This window comes from Lontra canadensis, unplaced genomic scaffold, assembly GCF_010015895.1.
Source record: "Lontra canadensis isolate GAN:19392208 unplaced genomic scaffold, GSC_riverotter_1.0 scaffold33, whole genome shotgun sequence".
In the NCBI taxonomy this organism is placed as follows: domain Eukaryota; kingdom Metazoa; phylum Chordata; class Mammalia; order Carnivora; family Mustelidae; genus Lontra; species Lontra canadensis.
This window is the reverse complement of record NW_022631027.1, coordinates 4087433-4108411: the sequence shown is the minus strand read 5'-3', so window position 1 is coordinate 4108411 and position 20979 is coordinate 4087433. Positions and strand designations below refer to the sequence as shown.

Below are 20979 nucleotides of genomic sequence, written 5' to 3'. Positions count from 1 at the left end.
AAAAGTCCATTCAGACTAGAATGGTGAACACAAAGTACAGGAATGCCTGTTTTTCTATTGTGGAAAACAAAATTAATATATGAAGTCTCATTAAGAAAAAAAAATCATTTGCCTAAAGTAATACACAGCATGGAAAATGTTAAGTGTTTTTCAAATTTTTAAACTGGAATTGATTTTCAACTTCAAAACCCAAAGCCTATTACCCCAACAATTTTCAATTAACCTACAGTCACTAATTATGGTGGAAAAGCAACATATTAGTTGCTTACATTTATGTATTACGCTTAGGAATCCCTAGCTAACCTAGTAGATTTGAATAGATTAGTGTTACCAGGTAATTTATAGTCACATTAGAAATATCTTCATTAATTATCCATTAAAGGTGCAATGCATTTTACATAAGTAAAGGGTAACTGTTATAAATGCAAAATTTCTACACAAAAATGACAAACTACACTCATGTACCAAAGGCTAACAAACAGTTAAATACGTGTGCCCTACTACATTTTTTTTTATCAGAAGTACTTTACTCTGCAAAGAGAATATTAAGAGTAACTGATTTTAAAAAGACAAAAAAAATTTCTTACATTAAAGTAAAAACACAATATCCTTCATATGACCAAACTACAAAACTCCACAATCTATGTACACTTACTAGGTAAAATTTCAGGTCAGTCAAGTTATCTAAGAACATAAATCATTATGTTTATACTATACCCTGAAATAAAACACTTGAAGACTAGTATATTTACTCATGCTAGCAATGATTTACAAAATACTACTTCCTAGGAAGGAGCCAGAGACATGTTTGTACAGGTAGGAACTCATTTCTCAATAGTAAAAACTAGAGACACAAGGGAAAACAGAACACCCAGCAATAGGACATATTGCAAGAGAGTGAGTTAGTAATTATAGTGACCACAAATCATTCTACAACCTATTAAACTTATCAACTTCTTCACCATGTAAACATGGCTAAGCTACCCTCATCTATCACCAACTTTTAGTCCCTTGTGTTTATTGTGAAATATGGAGCTCTGAAGAAATTCTATGTGCTAGAGTTAGCAGCAAAGTATAAACATTTTATCATACATTGCACCTTTAACCTACTCAAAAACTCCAAAGGTTTCAGTTACCTTTTACAATAATCCAAGAACTGTCCCACCAGCAAAACTGCTAGTGTTTACAAGGAAAAATGCAACTCCTTTTAACCCCTTTTAGACCAAAACCTAATATCCTCACCTTTTTAATAAAGGGAGATTTGGCAAAACTTATGAACAATCATCTCCACACTGCCACTTAATTTTCTGAAGTGCTGAAAAAACTTTTACAGGCAACCTAAAAATTATGCTTATGATTGAGCTTTTGCTTCAAAATACACTGGGATGAACAGTGTTTATTCTAGATGAAAACCATGGTCTTGAAAGGGTTTAAAAGAGTGACTAGTGAAAAGAATCTGAAAAGATTCTGTTGTACTTACTCCTCGGCCTCGGCCTCTGCCTGTTGATGGTCCTCCAAAAGCATCATAGTTTCTGCTTCCAAACGTACTTTCAGGATAAGCAGGCGTTCCTCTCCCCCGAGAGCCTACAGGTGCAGGCTTCATATGGGGTGAAGAAAAACTGCTGTAGGAAGAGTAATTCTCTCTTCCTCTGTCCTCCATAAACCCAGGCCTCAATTTTGAACGGGAGTAAGGTGCTTCCCAGCTAGACCCGCCCTGGTTTCTACCTCCGAAAGAGTCAAGGCTATTCCGGTAGGAGCTCTCAAATCGACCACCATAACTACCTCCGAAGCGGCTTTGTTCGGGTTCATTAAAACCATAGCCAGATCTGTACAGATCTCGCCCACCCAGAGAAGACCTGGAGTCGTAAGACTCATAAGGTCCAAACCTGGAAAAGTTGCACAGTGAGGGAAAAAACAAAAGTAAGCTTACTAATGTTAGACAATTCAAAAGACAAATTATCAGATGACATTTATCAACTAAAATTCATTTATACCATACTGGTTTGCACAGTTCTACTTTTATTCACACCTGATTAGGGCTGGGCAGTTCAACATGAGACCAGATAGAAAGCTATCTGAGTCAATTTTTAAGTATGAATTGAGTTAAGTAAACCTTAGCTTAAAAATCTGCTTTGTAGCAGCTTTTCTATTTTATTAAAATGATTTGTCTGTCAGTATTTAAGCCCAGCCCTAGTCTTGGAAAAAGTCATTTACTAAAGTTCACAAGCTATTCAAACTTTCTTTGAATCCATCCCTAGTATTGGAAAATACCAAATATTTACAACATTTTGGCTTTCAATAGGGACAGAAATTGAAGACTACACCGATATAAGCTATTTGTGACACAAAAGAGATCCTTTTGCACCCCCAATAATCTATATCACAAAACTGCTTCATTGTGTCTATAGCAGTTAAAATTTGGAGAATTATCTCTGGTTATGAAATTTGATATCCTGCCCAACTTTGGGTAAGGTCAATAATCAATCCTCAGTCACTCTCCACTTGTAGAGACTAGCAAATCTAACAAATCTAGAAGGATAAGGACATAAAATAGAACATAAAAGTAAAAGACCACCAACATATATCCTCTGCACATAAATTATCAAGGCAGATGAGAAGAATACATTTTAAGTCTTCAATTATTTAAAAAATTCTTTCCTGGCAGGAAATTATCACATAAAACTACTCTAAAAAGGAGCACACAGTCTCCTCAAGGTTTTAATAGAGTCAACAGAAGAAACAAATCATCTTACTTCTCACAAATCCAAAGCATGGATTACAAAAGTTGCTTGATATCTTACAACATAATTTTATAAAGGCCCACAATTACACATGAGATAAACAATAACATCTACATAGTTTATGCACAACACATTTACAATGCAATACGGCAATAATGGATATATTAAAATATTTATTTAAATGTGTTACATTACTTCAATTATTTACAGATCACTAAGTAGAATTACTATTTACTTCTGAATCCTGGTAACCATATAAAAATTACTCCTCTTTCCAACTCTTTTTAAAACATCTATCACATATGCAAAATTGTTTTATCTGTTCATCTTTTTTATTTTCCACTACCATAAACCATAGTGGCATATTCGAAGCAGAAAGAAGGAAAGTAAAGCATCATTCAATCCATCCTTAAGGAATCCAGATCCTTCAACTTATGAAGAAGGAGGATAGTTTCAAATGTTACCTAACTAGTTGTATTTAGTAGAAATATCTGTGCCTGTACCCTCTTTGCCTGAAATGTGGTCAATGCTAAAGTCTATGCTAGTTCAACTAGTGTTGAGCTTTACACAGTATCAACAGTAAAATATAAAAACAATCTGAACTCTAGTACATTAAAATAAATGAAGGTATAGTATTCATGGCTTTGATACAATGCTCCTGGCTTAGAGCATGGTGTCTTTGGTATAAGTAGTATCTGCCAATAAATAACCTAGACATGAACTTAAAGAATGTTTTACTATTACAATATGCTCTTACAACTTACTCTAAAATTAAAATTAAAAGAATAACTATCTTAAATGTTTCTCAGAAACTAAATGCTGCTAGACTGGTTCAGTTAAACCCATTCCAGTCAAAAACTGATTTGCTGCTTTACAGAACACCCCACCTTAGAAAAGATACTTTTAAAACTCATAAATAAAATAACTTCACAAATAATATTTCCAATAACATTCTTATATCATTTGTTCAGAACACTGTGAATGATAAGGAGTAAAAAGTAAAAGAAGCTTAAAAAAAATTCACTAATGAAGACAGAAAATCTTACTCTATTGTACTGAAATGAAAATAGCTAAAGTTTTCCTAAAATAATGTCTGTCAGTGGCCCTGAGATAATTTTTAGAACCATTAATTAACACCTTTAACATTTAAGGTGATTATTCAATACCAAATAGTGAAGTTCAAGTATCATAACATGCCTAAGGAATACTTAAATTAAAATATCCAGAATCTTATAGTCATGTAATTATTTGGCCAAGTGATTAAGCAATTTACCTGCTACCCCCACCACCACCACTGTGATTGTCCATGCCATATGACTGGTTTAGGTAGGAGTCCATGGATCTTTGACCCCCATAGGATCCATGGCCATAGTCACGGTCCATCCCTATAAAGAGTTTAAAAAGAAAAAAAAAAATTAAATGATGCTCACCTTTACTGGCACCCAAAAGAAGAATTTTTAGATAAATATCCTTGAATGTCAGACCTCCATAAGATCCGGGGCCATAATCACGATCCATTCCTAAAACAGAGTTAATAACAAAAGGTCAGTAAGATATACCATACTCTTTAGCAATCTTTGCATAAAACACAAGATATCTGAGATGTATCAGTTATCTGAGATAATTCATCAATAACATTTAAGCTAAACTCACACTAGACATGGAAGAAAAAAACTCAGAGGATAAGCTACTGAAAAATCAGATTTGCTAAGAAAACTTAATTTTTCAAAAAAAATTATCAAAAAAATAGACAAAAAAAAATTATCAACTAAAAAGTTCTATGTTAGAATTATTTTCAGTTTAGCCAAAATTTAACTGATTAGCATATTCCTTTAAGGTTCTATCTTAGGAATGACATCATATGTAATCAATAATAAATAATTCCTACTCATAAGGAAAGTCAGCTTTTAATAATGCCAATAAGACAAATTTTTGTTTCAAGTATAGTTCTTGTATCTAACTGCCCTCAAATTGTCTAAAAATCCAGGAGCTGCCACATTTTCAACTAGCCTAATTTCAATTTGTTCATATACTAACTGAAACAGACATTTTAAAAAGTAAAATCATGGAGTAGGGGGCCAATCTGTGGTACTAGGTCTATAAATAATAATAACAAACATTTAAATTCTCAAATACTCTGAATAAAGGGAATGAACGTGAACTCTAGCAATGCAAAACACTAAAAAAATTTCTAATATATTAAGGGTACTGAGTATATTTTATGACACTGCAATTCCACCTATATCCCAACCTCTAACATGAAAAATACAACAAGAGGTAATAAAATGAATTTACTACGATTATAAAAAGTGAAAAGTTTTTTAATCCATTTAGAATGTGTCCTATAAAGTCCTTTAAAATCCTTTATTACCACTTTCCCCAAATTTTATGCACTAATAAATATAACAGTGTACACAGAGCAAATACCTTCATTTATATTTTTTAAACACTAAATTTTAATTACAATCACTTAAATATTTCTGATCCTAACAACAGCAACAATAATAATGACAACAGCAACAACTTCACAAAAATACCACTCAGAATCTTGCAACTTTAAAGCTGGAGGCAATCTAAAAGGATAAAATTCAATCTTATTTTATAGATTAGGGAGCTAAAATCCAAAAAGATGAAATGATTTTCCCGAAGTTCAGTAAGTATCCACCCTTCTAGCTTTATGCTGTAGCTTTTACGTGAAATGCTCTCCTCTAAAACCCCAAATATCTGCATCTTGAAATCTCATCTTTTAAAGTCCATTTCAAACACTAACACTTCCAGGAACACTTTTAATGATACTGTCTCAGTTGATTATCCTCTCTTTCTTCTAAATAGCTACAAGTCTGTAGCTCTTATATGGTGCTTGTGATACTCTGCCTTACATTCTGCAACTTGTGGCCTCATCTTAAATGTACAACAGTCTTGTGGTCAGGGTCTGATTTTTATTAGTTCTCTTATATATCCCAGAGCCACAGATCTCAAGGAATAATCTGTTCACCATTGGGAGTTGCCAGCGACCTTTCAGGGTTCCACAAGATTAAACTCCAGGACCCTTTTGGGATCCACAAGATCAAACTATTTTCATAAAAAATACTGCAACATCATTTGCCTTTTTCACAGGTTGACATTTGCACTGAAGAAGCAAAAGCACTGGTGGGCAAATCTGCTGGTGCCACAGCACAAATCAAGGCAGTGGCACCAAACTGTACTAGCAGCCACTGCAGTCCTCAACAATGCACACTTGCAGTAAAAAATAATTAAAAAAGAAGTGCCATCTCCATTTACAAATGTTCCTGATGAACCAGTAAGAAGTATCAATTTTATTAAATCGCCACCTTTGAGTACATTTTCTTTCCGATATTCTCTGTAGTGAGATAGGAACTACACATCAAGAAAGCCAATTTGCTGCACACCAAAGTACCACAGTTTACTCCAGGAAAAGCCATCATGCAAGTGCCTGCTTAACTGAATTAGCCACCTTACAAGGAAGACTTTTTTATTAGATTGACAGACCAACACTCAAAAACTAAGGCTGTCAGACTTGAGCATTTGGCAGACATTTTCTCAAAAATGAACAAAGTAAAACTCAATTCAAGGAAAACAAGTAACAGTACGTGCTGCCAAGAAAATGTGCACTTTCAAGTGGAATTGAGAATTTTATAAAGCTTGTATGTACCAATACGCATAACAGAGCACAAAACGTTCATCAGTACGCAAAAAGTATGGATGAGCTCTTTTACATGGTTCTTTTCACACTAAGACTGCCTACGATATATGTAATTTACATTGACGGCTCACCTCCATTCCAACTGTCTACACCGCAAGTGCTCAATGTGGCCAGTGGACCATTTTAGAACAAACAGTTCTAGACTAATAAAATAGTCAGTTATTTGTCTTTAGAGTTGGTAACTTATGTTCATACTATCTCAGATAGAGGGCAATTTTGAAATTAAAATAAAAATTTCAAAATTAAAAGCCTTTTTTCTAAGCCTTATATTAAAAATAATCTTAAGGGGTGGGTCAGGTGGCACAGTAGATTAAGCATCCAACTCTTGGTTTCACCTCAGGTCATGATCTCAAGATCATGAGACTGAGCACCACCTTGGGCTCTCCACTCAGCGCAGAGTCTGCTTGGGATTCTGTCTCTCTCTCTCTCTCTCCCTGCCCCTCCCACTGTTTGCATCCTCTCTCTCTAAACAAACAAATAAATAAATAAAAGCTTTAAAAAATAAATAAGAAGAAGAATAATCTTAAGAGTTAGGTTCAGTGGGACGCCTGGGTGGCTCAGTTGGTTAAGCGGCTGCCTTCGGCTCAGGTCATGATCCCAGCGTCCTGGGATCGAGTCCCACATCGGGCTCCTTGCTCCGCGGGGAGCCTGCTTCTCCCTCTGCCTCTGCCTGCCTCTCTGTCTGCCTGTGCTCGCTCACTCTCTCTCCCTCTGTCTCTGACAAATAAATAAATAAAAAATCTTTAAAAAAAAAAAAAAAAAAAAAAGAGTTAGGTTCAGTTAGGTACATAAAGCAAAAAGTCTTATATTTTATTTCTGCTAGTTTCAATTTTGAGATCACAGAGGCTGCATTTGGATACTAAATCCTTGTTTTTTTATTCTGTGTGTTTTTATTTCACTATGGAATCATAAATTACCAATATTTACTGAACACCCACATTCTGCCAGGGATCATGGAATACACAAAAATTAAGAGAGCTATCTTATTTACATAGCGATGACTTTGGCTTATTGTTCATAGTACTGTTATCATTCGGTTAATTAAAAAGAGAAGAAGGAAAAGTCTTTGTACTCTATGTAATCTATAAGATGACTGCTTATATATAAACAATATTCTTCCAGGTTGCCAAATGAACTTAAAAATCACTTTAAAACTAAAACTGTTAAGAACATAACATTATATCTTTACTATTAATATTAAATGAAACTAATTCACTCAAAAATAAAACAGACTTAATGTTTTAAATTAAATCTATTCCACTGTGGGAACCTTGGTGGCTCAGTTGGTTAAGCCACTGCCTTCTGCTCAGGTCATGATCCTGAAGTCCCAGGATCTAGTCCCATATCAGGCTCCCAGCTCCGCAGGGAGTCTGCTTCTCCCTCTGACCTTCTCTCCTCTCAAGCTCTCGCTCTCTCTCTCTCTCTCTCTCTCAAATAAATAAATAAAATCTTTTAAAAAAATCTATTCCATTGTTTTGATCACTCTATCATACAAATAAGCTCAACAAATGTTACAACTCAGTTACAATTAAATCACAAGGAAGTCGCTGAGGAGCATAACAGGAAAAAATATCTGACTTAGGATCAAAAGACTTAGAGTTATATGACACGAAGTCTTCAATGGGACCACTTTTCACCAAAATCCACATTACTGGCATCCTGCTACAGGCCACAAGCATCTCTCTTACATTACTGCAACAGCCTCCTAACTAGTTCTCCTACTTCCACTTTTCCTCCCTTTCTGTTTATTCTGAAGAAAATAGCCAAAATAATTCTGTTAAAGTCTAAGTTTAAATCATATTCAATGCTTAGTAACTTCCAGTGACTTCCCATCTTACTCAAAGTAAAAGCCAAGGCCTTAAATAATCTGTAAGGCCCTATACAGTGGCTCTGAACCAAGGACAATTTTGCCCTCCAGGGGACATCTGACAATGCCTGAAAGCACTTTTGGTTGTCAAAACCGAAGGATGGGTGCTGCTCACATCTAGTGCAAAAGCTAAGGATACAGCTAAACAGTCTAAAATGCACAAGACATCCCCCATAAACAGAGAATTATCTAGTCCAAAATGTCAATACTGCGGAAGTTGAGAAACCTTGCCCTATATAATCCAGCCCATCACTTCTTAACTTCATCATCTACTATTCCAAACCCTTACCACTCCACTCCAGGTATACTAGGCCCCTTGCTGTCCCTAGAAATACAGTAAGTATACACCCATTTTGGCACCCCTGCCTGGAACATTCTTCCTCTATAACTGTACCTCTCAATCCCTCCATTCTTTCAAGTCTTTATTTCCTACTCTCTCTCTTAGATATAAACAAATTATCTTTGATTTTTCAATGCCTTTGGCTATAACTCTCACTACTCTAACCTTGTCTTAAGACTGTTCGGCAAGTATCATATGCTCTAGTCAAAACATTCTTAAGTCTAGGGTAGGAGAGGCTGGGTGGCTCAGTTAGTTAAGCATCCAGGTCTTGATCTCAGGATCATGAGTTTAAGCCCCATGCTGGACTCCACACTGGGCATGGAGCCTACTTGGAAAAAACAAAACAAAACAAAACAAAAAACAAACAAACAAAAAAAAAACTATTCTTAAGTCTCTCTGAACCACAATGCACTCAACTCTACCTTTATTCCCGCTTTCCCTCTATCTGGAATGCTCTCTCTTTTTTGTCAGCTATTTATATAAGAAGTTATAATGAAGCAGGAAGGAAACATGGAAACACTGGAAATAATACTTCCTTCTAAGAAATGATATGAAGGAAATTTGGAACTTGACATATTTTCCAGTACCTTTTACTTCATCTCAGTCACTGAAAAATACAATGCTAACAATTAATTGTATTGTTGCCTTCATTTGGTAACTATACATCTTTTATTTTTTAAAGTCTACCGCATTCTCCCTCTAGACAGCCCCATGGCTTGCATCCTCACCTCCTCAAATCTATGCTCAAATGTCACCTTCTTAATAAGTCCTTCCCCAACACACACACACACACACACAACCAAACCACCACCACTACCACCCCTCCCCTCTGTCATTTTTCTCCTAAACAATCATTATCATCTAACATACAACATATGTTACTTCTTTATCTTGTTTACTTTTCATTTCACCCAACTAGATTGCATGCTCCCTCCAAGGGCAAGAATATGGGCTCCTAAAATAGTATCTGATACACAGCATTCACTCAAGAAGTATTTGTTAAATGAAGTCAAATTATGTCTCTGGAAATAAGTTCCTCATTTGTAAAATGTAGATAACCTAGACCTCAAAATAATGTCAAATAATGATCTTTAACCAGCACTGCATTCCAAAATCATTCAGAGTACTTTTTTATAACATGCATAACCAGGGACCACTTGTCCAAAATTAAGATTCAAAAGGACTAGGGTATGACCTGAACAGATATACTTTGAAAAACCTCTCCACAATCACAATGTTGGAACTTATATTAAGAGAAAAAAATGAAAATCATAACATTAGTAAGACATGAATCCAAAAAGATATATGTACCCCCTGTTCACTACAGCTTTATTTACAATAGCTAAGATATGGAAACAACCTAAGGCCCCCCTGAAGAATGACTAGATAAAGAAGATGGGTACAGATATACAATGAATAGGACTCAAGCCATAAAAAGGAATGGAATCTTACTATCTGCAACAACATTAATGAACCTTGAGGGCATTATGCTAAGTGAAATAAGTTACAAAGAAAAACAAAGACTGTATGATTTCACATGTATGTGGAATCTAAACAAACAAAACAAACAAACAAAAACAAGCTTATTGATATAAAGAACAAACTGGTGGTTACTAAAGGGGAGGATGGATTGGGCAAAGGGAATCAGGAGGTACAAATATTCAGCTATAAAAAAGTAAGTCACGGGGATATTACATATAGCACGATGACTGTACATTAAGAGAACAGACTTCTGGCCTGGTATGATTCTGCATTTCAAAGTCCTACATTTAGACATTAAGTCCTACATTTAGACATTAAGTCCCAACTCTTTGGTAAACACTACCAGAAAATGAAGCCTTCTATCATTCTAAATATCTCTCTTTGGTAAAAGTATTAGTCCTACTCATTCCAGTTTAAAATCTTGGACCCATTTTATTCGTCCTTCCAATTTTCTACTCACTACTAGTCAGCTTGCAAGTTCTGCTAATTTTCTCTAGAAACATCTTAATATTTTAAAAAATTATTATTGTTGGGTGCCTTAACTGACTCTGTCAGTCAAGCATCTGCCTTTGGCTCAGGTCATTGTCCTGAGGTTCTGGGATCTAACCCCAACTCAGGCTCCCTGCTCAGCAGGGAGTCTGCTTCTCCCTCTCCTTCTGCCCCTCTCCCCCACTTGTGCTCTCTCCCTCAAGTAAATAAATAAAATCTTTAAATAAAAAATTAATTTTGTCATCTCCCAAGTTCAGGGTCTTTAAATCTTAACAACCAAATTTATGAAATGTTTTTTAGCTAATTTTCTGTTTTAGTTTTTTTTTAAGGTTTTATTTTTAAGTAATCTCTACACCAAATGTGGGGCTTGAACCTACAACCCCATGAGCAAGAGTCACATGCTCTACTGACTGACTGAACCAGCCAGGCACTCCTAACTTTCCAGTTTTCAATCTACCTAAGTATGGATACAAATCAAACTTCCTTTGTTAATTTTATTATGTCACTCTCCTGTTCAAAATGGTACTCTTGGCACCTGGGTGGTTTAGTCGGCTAAGCATCTGCTTTCAACTTGAGTCCTGACAGAGCCCTCCCCCGCCAATCCACTGGGTTCCCAACTCAGTGGGGAGTCTGCTTCTCCCTCTCCTTTTACCTCTCCCCCCACTTGTTCATTCTCTCTCTCTCTCTCTCTCTCTCTAATGAATAAATAATATCTTTTAAAAAACAAAAAACAAAGAAAGAAACTATATTCTTCAGGGGGGACTGACTGGTTCAGTTGGTAGAGGGTGTAACTCCTGATCTCGGGGCTGTAGGTTCCAGTCCCAGGCTGGATGTAGAGATTACTTAAAAAAAGAAGTTAAAAAAACAAAACAAAACAAAACTATATTCTCCAACATTCAATATATCCTGACCCCTTCCCATATCTTGAGCCTTTCTAGCTCACATCAAGTACAAAGTTTCTCTAAACTCTTAGAGATGATACAAAGAAATTAATTGGATAGTAATTATTTTCACAAAACGGCACAGCTTTATTTAGGAATACATTTGCTTCAGTTTTATTTTATGAATATATTATATTCTGTACAACAGTTGAATTTTCCATTTTCTGGCAATCAGGATATTTACTTCCACTCTCGGGTCCTTTTTTAACCTCACTGAATTGTTCCACATTCTTTTATGTTATCATCCTGCCTGGCAGAGTCTTAACTTTAATAACTATCAAAATAACATCCAATTGTATTCTGCATACCTCTTCTGATTTTATCTAGTTCTGTAGTCACAATTCTAACGTCACACTCAAGTCAATAAATAATCAGGCTTCTTTATGTGCTCCTCTAGACAGCTCTTTATATACTAACACATTTTGACACATTAAAGCAAATGACCTCAAAAACAAGGTCAAAATGCATTACATTAGAAGGAATGTAAAACCAAGCCAATAATCCACTTAATCTACATTATTCAATACCAAAGCCTCTCCTTCGGCAAAAATAACTCAGCTAGTTTCTTCCTTTTGGAATAAATTAAAGAAATCATAATTCAAATAAAACAAAGAGTCAAACTAATCTGAATAGTCCTAACTTTTTCTTTTTTTTTTTTTTTTTTAATATTTTATTTATTCATTTGAGAGAGACACAGTGAGAGAGAGCATGAGCGAGGAGAAGGTCAGAGAGAGAAGCAGACTCCCCGTGGAGCTGGGAGCCCGATGCGGGACTCGATCCCGGGACTCCGGGGTCATGACCTGAGCCGAAGGCAGTCGTCCAACCAACTGAGCCACCCAGGCGTCCCGTCCTAACTTTTTCTGATCCCAAATTCCCTAATTCAAATACTATACACAGTATGACAACATTAACACAGAGCAGTGATACATCAAGAGACAACACAATGACTGAAACAAGGTAGAACTGACTTATTACATTGTTACTTTATGTGTGTGTAGAGAAAAACTGAAATGCATTCCCTTAACCTATTTAAGAACAAACGAAAGAGGATACTCACCATTAAAGCCCTGATAAGTATTTCTGCAAGCAGAGTGTGTGTAATCTATGAAGACACATTTAACAGAAAGGAATTAGTACAATATTGGCAAAAATCTGAAATTACATACTCATCTATTCAAATCAAACACAATTTTTAAAAATCTCATTAACTCACTTATCTGTAAAAATGGGGTATAAATAATTACAAATATTTTATATGGGAAAACATAGATCTTTTCCTCTTCACTATCTCCCGAAGAGGCAGGTTTATCATCCAAATTGCAATAATGTAAAAATTAGCTTATAAAACCTAATATATAATAACTGCCAAAGAGGAATCCCGTACTGATATAAACAGGGTTACAAAGGGAAGCCAGATAGATTAAATTATGTATCAACCATTGCAAAAAGGGCCACCTGAGAATTGATTCTATGTAACATATAATTTTTTCAAAGTTAATATAGTTCTTTTACCTATTTGCTAAGGTTTTCAAGATCTTATTGCAGAATGCATATGCACATATGTACATCTGTGCCTATCTATCTGGGATGTGGCATCACCAAAAACCATATTGGCAACTTCCGTCAAAACCGACTTGATAATCGTTAAATTATTTAATTAATTTTACCAATAAATACTAAAAGAAAGGAAATTAATATAGTGATCACTCGGATACAACAGAATCCAGCTACACTACGTAGGATTAGATTCAGATATACTGTTAGTCAAATTCCACTCCCAAATATAGCAAGATAGGCAAAGAGGAAGCAAGAGAGAGGGGGAGTATTTTCTCACTGACACTGTTTATAATCTTATTACTGACGCTGTTTGGAATTGTAGGCACATGGTGACAATAAAAGCAAACATACTAAGTTTTATTGTTTTTCAATTCTCTACAGAAAATGGATTCTCCAGCGGGGGTGGGGGTGGGGTGGGGGTGGGGGCGGGGAGACACCACTCCCATTGTTCCCTCCCCCCAACTAGGGGCTGCTGCTGTACCTTGGGTGTCATTAAACCTTGGCATGAAAACACAATTATGTTTTGTTTTGTTTTGTTTTAAGTTTCATTCCTAGCTTTGACACTCAAATATTCATAGTTTAAAGGTATCTATTATCAAAATCACTCAGTCCAACCAAAACAAACAAAAACATCAGTGCGCTACTCTTAAGAGCTGAACTTCCTATTTGAAAGTAATTTAAAAAGATTCAGAAAAGGGTTATTTTAGTATCCTTTCACATACTTAGATTTGGCAGCTTTAATTCTTTGTGGCATGAAATCAAATCAAAGATCAAAAGATCATCTCGTCAGACTCACATGCTGAGATCACACTAACTACAATGTTAAAGAAGATTGGGTTTTGGCTGGGTATGTGACTTACAACTAGTTAGTCGATCTGTTTTATTAGAAACGTCTGGCTACTGAGGATTAAGTCCAGTTTAACCATTCAAACCCTTCTTCCCTCTCCCTAACGCGGACATTAGGGACGCATTCTGACACCGATTCCTATAAAAGTTAGGCAAGTTCCGAAGACAAGGTGAAGACCAAATTAATTTTACTTTGTGAGCCCGTGAAAATGGTTTACAGAACCAGCGTGAGAGACGACTGAAAGGCATTGCTGAAATACAGTTTATTTAAACGGTAAGTCTAACCCAGGCGGCTGGGCACAGTACTGAATTTGAAGGGCATGTGATGCTGTGCCAGAATTCTGACTAACTTAAGTCCCATCCATACACAATCCAGAAGAAAAATGCTTTGGTTCACAGAAGTATTTCAGATTAGGGATTAACGACCAGGTAATTCTGGTGGATAAACAACCTAGTATGCCAACGGGTAACAGCTTATTTCCATTCTGTACAGATATCTACCTGTACTTGTCACTTAGAGACGCCCTTAAACTCAGCTTAAACGAAGCCAAGAAACCTCACTGTGATCGGGCCTCTGAAAATTGCTAAGAAGCCACCGGGTAGAGGATTTACGAAACGGACGAGCTGGGTCGCCGCCCCGCGGGGCGGACGTGAGACGAGGCGGGGGAGGCCCCACTCTCCTCTCTGCCCGACACCGGGGAGTTGGAGGCGCCGGGGCAATTTCCACGCACCGCGGCCGGGGCCAGTCCGGGGCGCGAGTCCGGGCCCCATTCCCGAGGCCGTGGCGCTTTGGGCGCGCCCTTCCCCGCACCGAGGCCGGCACGAAACTCCCAGGTCTCCGGCGGCAGCGGGCGCCGGGCCGGCGCGACAGGGCGCGCGGGTCCCCACACAGGCCGATTCCGGGCACTGGGCCCGCGGCGGGCGGGCGGCCTCCGGGCCCGCAGAACAAAGCCCACACGGCCATCTTGAGACCGTAAACAGACCCCCAGGGCGGCCACCCCGCCTCCCGCCCGCCGCGGCGACCAGCAAGAAGCTCTGCTTACCGTCCTCGAAGTCCATGGCGGAGGCTCGGGGCTCACGGGCTCGGCGGCGCTGGGCAGAACTGTGGCAGGCGGCGAACACCCGGGACCCGCGGTTCCACACCACCAGTCCGCGCGACCGAAAGCGGCGCTACCGGCCCGGGAGCCGCAGGCCACAGTGAGGCGGAGGGGCGGGGCCGGCCGGCGCTGCCAGCCGCAGCAGCGCGGCCTACGATTGGTTGGCGCGGGTTGGTGGGCGGACTCTCGGGTGGGGGCGGGAAGCAGGTCGGCTGTCACGCTCCAGGGTGCTGACCCTCTCCGAGAGTCGGAGGAGGAAGGAAGGTGGAAAGAAAAGCGCTGAAGACTGACTAGGGTCACGGGAAAGCGAACTGGGTGTTCGGGAAATTCTGGCTGCGGCCCGCCATGTTTGATCCTGGCAAGAGCGAAAGGATTGGATCGGAATACCTTCCTCCTGCCCAAACTAATAAACCACGTGTCGACCTTTTGCTTTTTATTGGCTGGTGACGACTGTACAGAAAATGTTAAAGTACTTAACGGGTTTTTTGCCGTGGAGATGCATAAGTCCCGGACGATTTTTTAAAACTGTGTGAGCCGAGGAGAACAGATTGCTGAATAGGAAATAATTACGGGAATGATCCAAGACAAGTTATTACCAGTTTCTGAATTTTAAGGTGCAAAACAAAAAGGGGCTGTAAAATTTCAAAGACAGGGAAGATTTGTGACAGAAGTCGCCAAGAGCTTGAAGAATGACCATGCACAAACCCTCACACATATTGATATCGTGTTACTGCCACTTTGGAAGTAGCGTTGGGGAAGTAGGCAAAATTATTCACCCCGCAGGGCAATATGGAAAAAAAGCAATTGTTCGTTCTGATCCTGCAGCAGCTTAACTCCAGGTTAATTTTTTTTTTCTTTCTTTCCTTCTTTTTTTTTTCTTTTTCTTTCTTTTTTTTTAAGATTTCATTTATTTATTTGACAGAGAGGCAGCTGGAGGGGGAACACAAGCCGGCGAGTGAGAAAGGGAGAAGCAGATCTCCCATTGAAGATGGAGTCGGATGCGGGCTCTATCCCAGGCCGACGCCCAACGACCCAGCCACCCAGGCGCCCCTTTCTTTTCTTTTCTTTCTTTATTTCCTTTTTTTTTTTTTTCTTTTGTAGTAGAGCAAATAGTGTCAACAACGGGTTGATCACAAGATGGGAAACCATGAATCAAAACCATTTTCTCTTCTTTAGGGTCCAATCAGTTGCTGGAACCAGCCTGCGGAAATAGGACTGGAGAACAAAATTGCAGATACATTATGTGCATTACTATAGCCCCAAACCTTCACAGGGCATTGTTTCTTCCTCATCACTTCCCTTCTCCACCCCGATTGATCCACCCAGTTCTCCACCCTTATTCTCTTCATTTTTTTTTTCCTCCCTCCTATACATGTTTTCTATTCACCTGAGCTGAACATGTTGAAAACTGAACTCATAATTTTCCTTCTCAAACCTGTTCATCCTCCTCTGTTCTTTCATCTCTTTTAGTGGTGTCATGAGCAACCACCCACTAATCCTAGCCTGAAGCCTGCACGATTCATCTCAAGACACAGGCTTCTCCCATCCTCCCTCCCCCATCCACACTGAAGTCTTTTATCTGCTTATTACCTCTTAAAATTTCTTAAACTTGTTCCCTTCTCTCCATTCCCACAGCACTACCTACAGTACCTCCACAACTCTCATTCTCTCCCTCCCACACTATTGCTGTAGCTTCCTAAATCATTTTTCTGCCCATTGGCCTTGACCTTCTCAGGCTTCTCAGGGCTGCAGTGTTCTAAACACAAATCTGAACATGTCATCAAGGGTCTTATTATGGATTAGGCCAAGGCCAAGCTCCGAAACCTAGAGCATGTGCAGCAGGATGTGGCCACTGCCTAAGTTGCCATCTTCCTCCATTTCTCCCTCCTCCTCTCCCATACTGTCTCCTTTTTGGTGAGCAATTTTAAGTCCCCAAACATCCCTACACTTCTTCATGCCCCTAAACTTTTACTTACGCTTTTCTAGCTGCTTGTTATACCACCCAGTGAATCCTACTCGTTCTCAAAACATAGCTCAGGATTTACTTCCTCTAAGAAATGCTCCTACATCCCATCCCCACACACTAGGCCAGTACTTAAATGATTCACCTAGCAATCTCATTAAAACTCAGATTCACATTCAGTCAGTCTGGGTTGGAGCCAAAGAGCCTGCATTTCTCACAGGTTTCGCAGGAGATGCGGCTGCTGCTGCTGCTGGTCCAACCATACTGGCAGTAGCAAGGCCCTGAGCTAAGCACTGATAGAACACTATCTCCCTTGCATTAAATACTCTGTTTGGCTTTATGTCTATCCACATTAAAAGCCCTTTGAGCTTAGAACCAAGTCTTCTTTGTATCCTAAGTGCTGAGCACATATGTTTATCAAGTCTAAGTGATCACTCCTGACGTGTTTTACTTTTTTTTTTTTTTACATCATGGCAAAGGGATGGTTTCTAACCTGTGGTATTCGGGTCTTGTCATGAGGGTAAGGAATAAATAATTGGGTCACTATTTGTATTTGTGTATTATTTGCATGTGCGTGCATGCACACACACACACACACACACACACACGCAGGCACTTCTTTCTTTTCTGAAAGAGAAAACTACTGGTCAAGGAACTCCTCACTCCAGAAGAAATCTGGCCTCAGAACAAATGCTTGGAGAGCCAGAATACACGGATATCTTCTCCCCGTCCTTCCTCTTTCCCAAATAGGAAGTTTCTGACAGAGGTGGCAATACCTGAGTTACCCCGCAAGACCTGAGACACCTTGCAATACCTGACAGTCCATCAAGTCATCCCTTAATTTCTGCATTGAACAAATACTGATTGAGCACCATCCATGTGCCAAACATCATTTTCTTCCTTCGTTGTTATCTCTTTCTTATTCTCCAGAAACTATCCAGGCTCCTGGACCTGTTCCCACTTGCTTAGGCTTAGATTTTTATCCTGAGGGGCCAGTGTTTTGCACAAAGTCTTAGGCCCTTACATTTTCCATTCATTTCGCAATAGGCGGCAGGTTAGTCAACACCAGATCAGCAAAGCCTATTGAAAGAGAGAAGAGACTATGTTTTGTTTTGTTTTGTTTTGTTTAAGTGCAGAGGTTAAAAGGATACGTGGTGTGAGGTCAAGAGAAACCTGCAGGGAGAAGGAGGCAATGGTGGGCTACCCCTAAGACCTGATCCTGAGGGAGCTGTCAGAGAAGCCCCACCACCTCCTTCCCTAGAACCTGAGAAGAACTGGGTAAGTGGACCCCCTGAGGAACCAGGGCCTCTGTTCCTCATCTCCTAAGCCCCCACCCACACACCTTCTGCTCCAGCAACACAGAACCATCTGCTGCTCCCCAGACAAGCCATGCATTTTCACAAGACCCTGCTCACCTTGTTCTCTCCGCTTCTATTGCAGTCCCTCTCCTCCTCTGCCATTCTTCAAGGTTCAATAATCACGGGACCTCTTTTTAAACCCCTTCCTTCCATGTCACCTTAATAGCGATTAGCATAGTTGGATTCTTGTAGCGAGTTAGTTATAACTTTGTCTCTTTATTCAGATTCTTTGGAGACCCTCCTTTGTACCCTTTTTAGGCGGCCTATAGGTAGCACATTGGCACTGTGTGTTAAGGAGAGACAACAAAATCACCACTGAAGAAAAGACCTAATGAGACTGAAATTAAATGCCCAGAGCTTCATCTGCAAAAAAAAAAAAAAAAAAGCACAGCATCTTATGATTTTATGATTTTGGAGAGTAAGTGACTATAGGGTGACAAAGACACGATGCTTTCCTGATTTGCTCCAAATAACTCTTTCTTCCTCCCCATGTTCTTTAGGGAATTCATAAATACTCAGGGAGGCCAAGAACTGAAAATGACTATCTTAAAGTAAAGCAGCCAAACTTAACATAAACAAAGTAATTCCTACTGTGGGATTTATCAAAGGAGAGCTGGTTACAGAGCCCGTGGCAATAGAAAGCTGCTGAAAACAGCTGGTGTTGATAGCACTGAATGGTTGTGTTTTATACGTAGGACAAGATGATGTCTCTTGATTTTAATATGCAACTTCGCAAAGATGCAGGTGTCTCTCAAAGCGAAAAGGAATAGCAATTAAAATAATAATTAGCTTTTATTAAACCCTATATATTAATAAATGTTTCAAAGCACTTTACATGTGTTAACTCATTTTATCTACCCAAAATGTAGGTAGTACTGTCACCCACTTTACTGATAAGGAAACTGAGACGAGAAAGGTAAAGTTACTTGCCCAAGGTCACACCACTGAGACAGAGAGTAGAGCCAAGATTCAAATGCAAGCAGCCTGGCTCCAGAGCCCACACATGCATCTCGACCATGCTCTGCTGAGCAGCTATTATGTGCCAAATGTTTTGATGGAAGCTTTTACATGCCTTAGTTCTCCTCTTTAAAATAAGCTAGATTATAACCTTTCCAAATGAGGGAAGTTAAAGAGAAAAATTAAGTTACTTGTCCAAGACTGTACAATGAGCAATTGTTGGTTCTATATTCCTGACAAATATTATACAGTCATGCTTAGGTCTATTGTCATATGGAGCCCACCTTGTAGACCCAATGTCATCATCAAGCTGCTCAGGTAAAAAAGAAGAGAGATTTTGCCAATCTACAGATCATCTTGCGTAACAGTACCTAACGCAGTCAAAGAGAGTATGTAGCAAAGAAGGGATCATAACCGCTTTAGAGATTCCCCACTTTGTCCTGTGCTTTAGGCCTTCCCCAGATTAGAAGAACTCAATTAGTTTCATATGCATTTTCTTTCCCACAAAAGCAAAGTAAAATTCCAAAAGCAAAATTGCTTTCAAAATGTAGCAGTTTGGGGTGACTGTTAAGGTTAAGGGACCCACTCTTGATTTTGGCTGAGGTCATGATCTCAGGGTCATGAGATCAAGCCCCATGTTGGGCTCCACTCTGGGCATAGAGCCTGCTTAAGATTCTTTCCCTCTCCCTCTACTCCTTTCCCTACCTCTCTCTTTCCCTCCATTAAAAGTAAAATACAGGGGCACCTGGGTGGCTCAGTGGGTTAAAGCCTTTGCCTTCGGCTCAGGTTATGATCCTAGGGTCCTGGAATCGAGCCCCACATTGGGCTCTCTGCTCAGCAGGAAGCCTGCTTCCTCCTCTTTCTCTGCCTGCCTCTCTGCCTGCTTGTGATCCCTGTCTGTCAAATAAACAAATAAAATCTTAAAAAAAAAAAAACCTTCAAAATGTAAGCTTTACCTTTCTTCCTTAGGTATGTATTATATAAAATATACATTTCTATGAAAATTAGGTTTATTCCCTTCTAGGAGCTCAATTAAATATCTGAGTTATTGCCACTCATTTTATCTTCTTAATGTGTTTAGCCCACCACAAATTTTAATCTTCTGAGTAAATGTAAAGCAAGCCGTCTGTGTCATCTGTCAACTCCACTGATTGCTGGAATTGATTTGGTGGCTCTGCCCTGCTAGGAAGGTGTCCCCTTTCTTCCTGGTTCTGCTACATGTGTCTCTCCCAAAGCTGCGTGCTTCATTGAAGAAAGAGGAGAGCCAGGATCTACATGGAGTCAAGTTCTCCCATTGGACTGTCCAGGACTCAGTAAGTAGATTATCCCACCTGACTGTGACACTCCCACTAGATAATGAGCCACCTGAAGGTGAAGGTCTCATCTTTGCGCTAGCACCATACCTGGCACATGGTAGACTTTAAAATGTTGTTGGATGAATAAGAAGGAAACAGATCCGCAGTCAGCTCCTGTATTTAAATAACTTCAATTCTATATTATACAATATACATATACAAATGTAAATAAAAAATAAAAACAAACGAAATTCAGCCATGTACACATACAATCTAACCCTTTCTTTAGCCAACAGTTTATCAGCCGAAAAAGGGCACAGTC

General features: G+C 39.0%; 1 protein-coding gene across 5 annotated transcripts in view; it reads right to left on the bottom strand.

The window, feature by feature from the left end:
- Positions 1 to 15192, bottom strand: part of ZNF326 (zinc finger protein 326) — a 38899-nt gene extending 23707 nt beyond the window's left edge. Inside the window, exons 1-5 of one of the 5 annotated variants that reach the window (XM_032867083.1) lie at positions 15031 to 15192; positions 12642 to 12686; positions 4226 to 4261; positions 4015 to 4126; positions 1481 to 1886 (exon numbers count right to left, since the gene is read on the bottom strand). In XM_032867083.1, coding sequence (XP_032722974.1) covers positions 1481 to 1886; positions 4015 to 4126; positions 4226 to 4261; positions 12642 to 12686; positions 15031 to 15046 — 615 coding nt within the window. In that variant the 5' untranslated portion in view covers positions 15047 to 15192. Of the gene's footprint in view, positions 1 to 1480; positions 1887 to 4014; positions 4127 to 4171; positions 4262 to 12641; positions 12687 to 15030 lie in introns of those variants that run through there. The other 4 variants (XM_032867084.1, XM_032867086.1, XM_032867085.1 and 1 more) reach the window with 4 other exon arrangements.
- Between the last annotated feature and the right edge of the window lie 5787 nt (positions 15193 to 20979).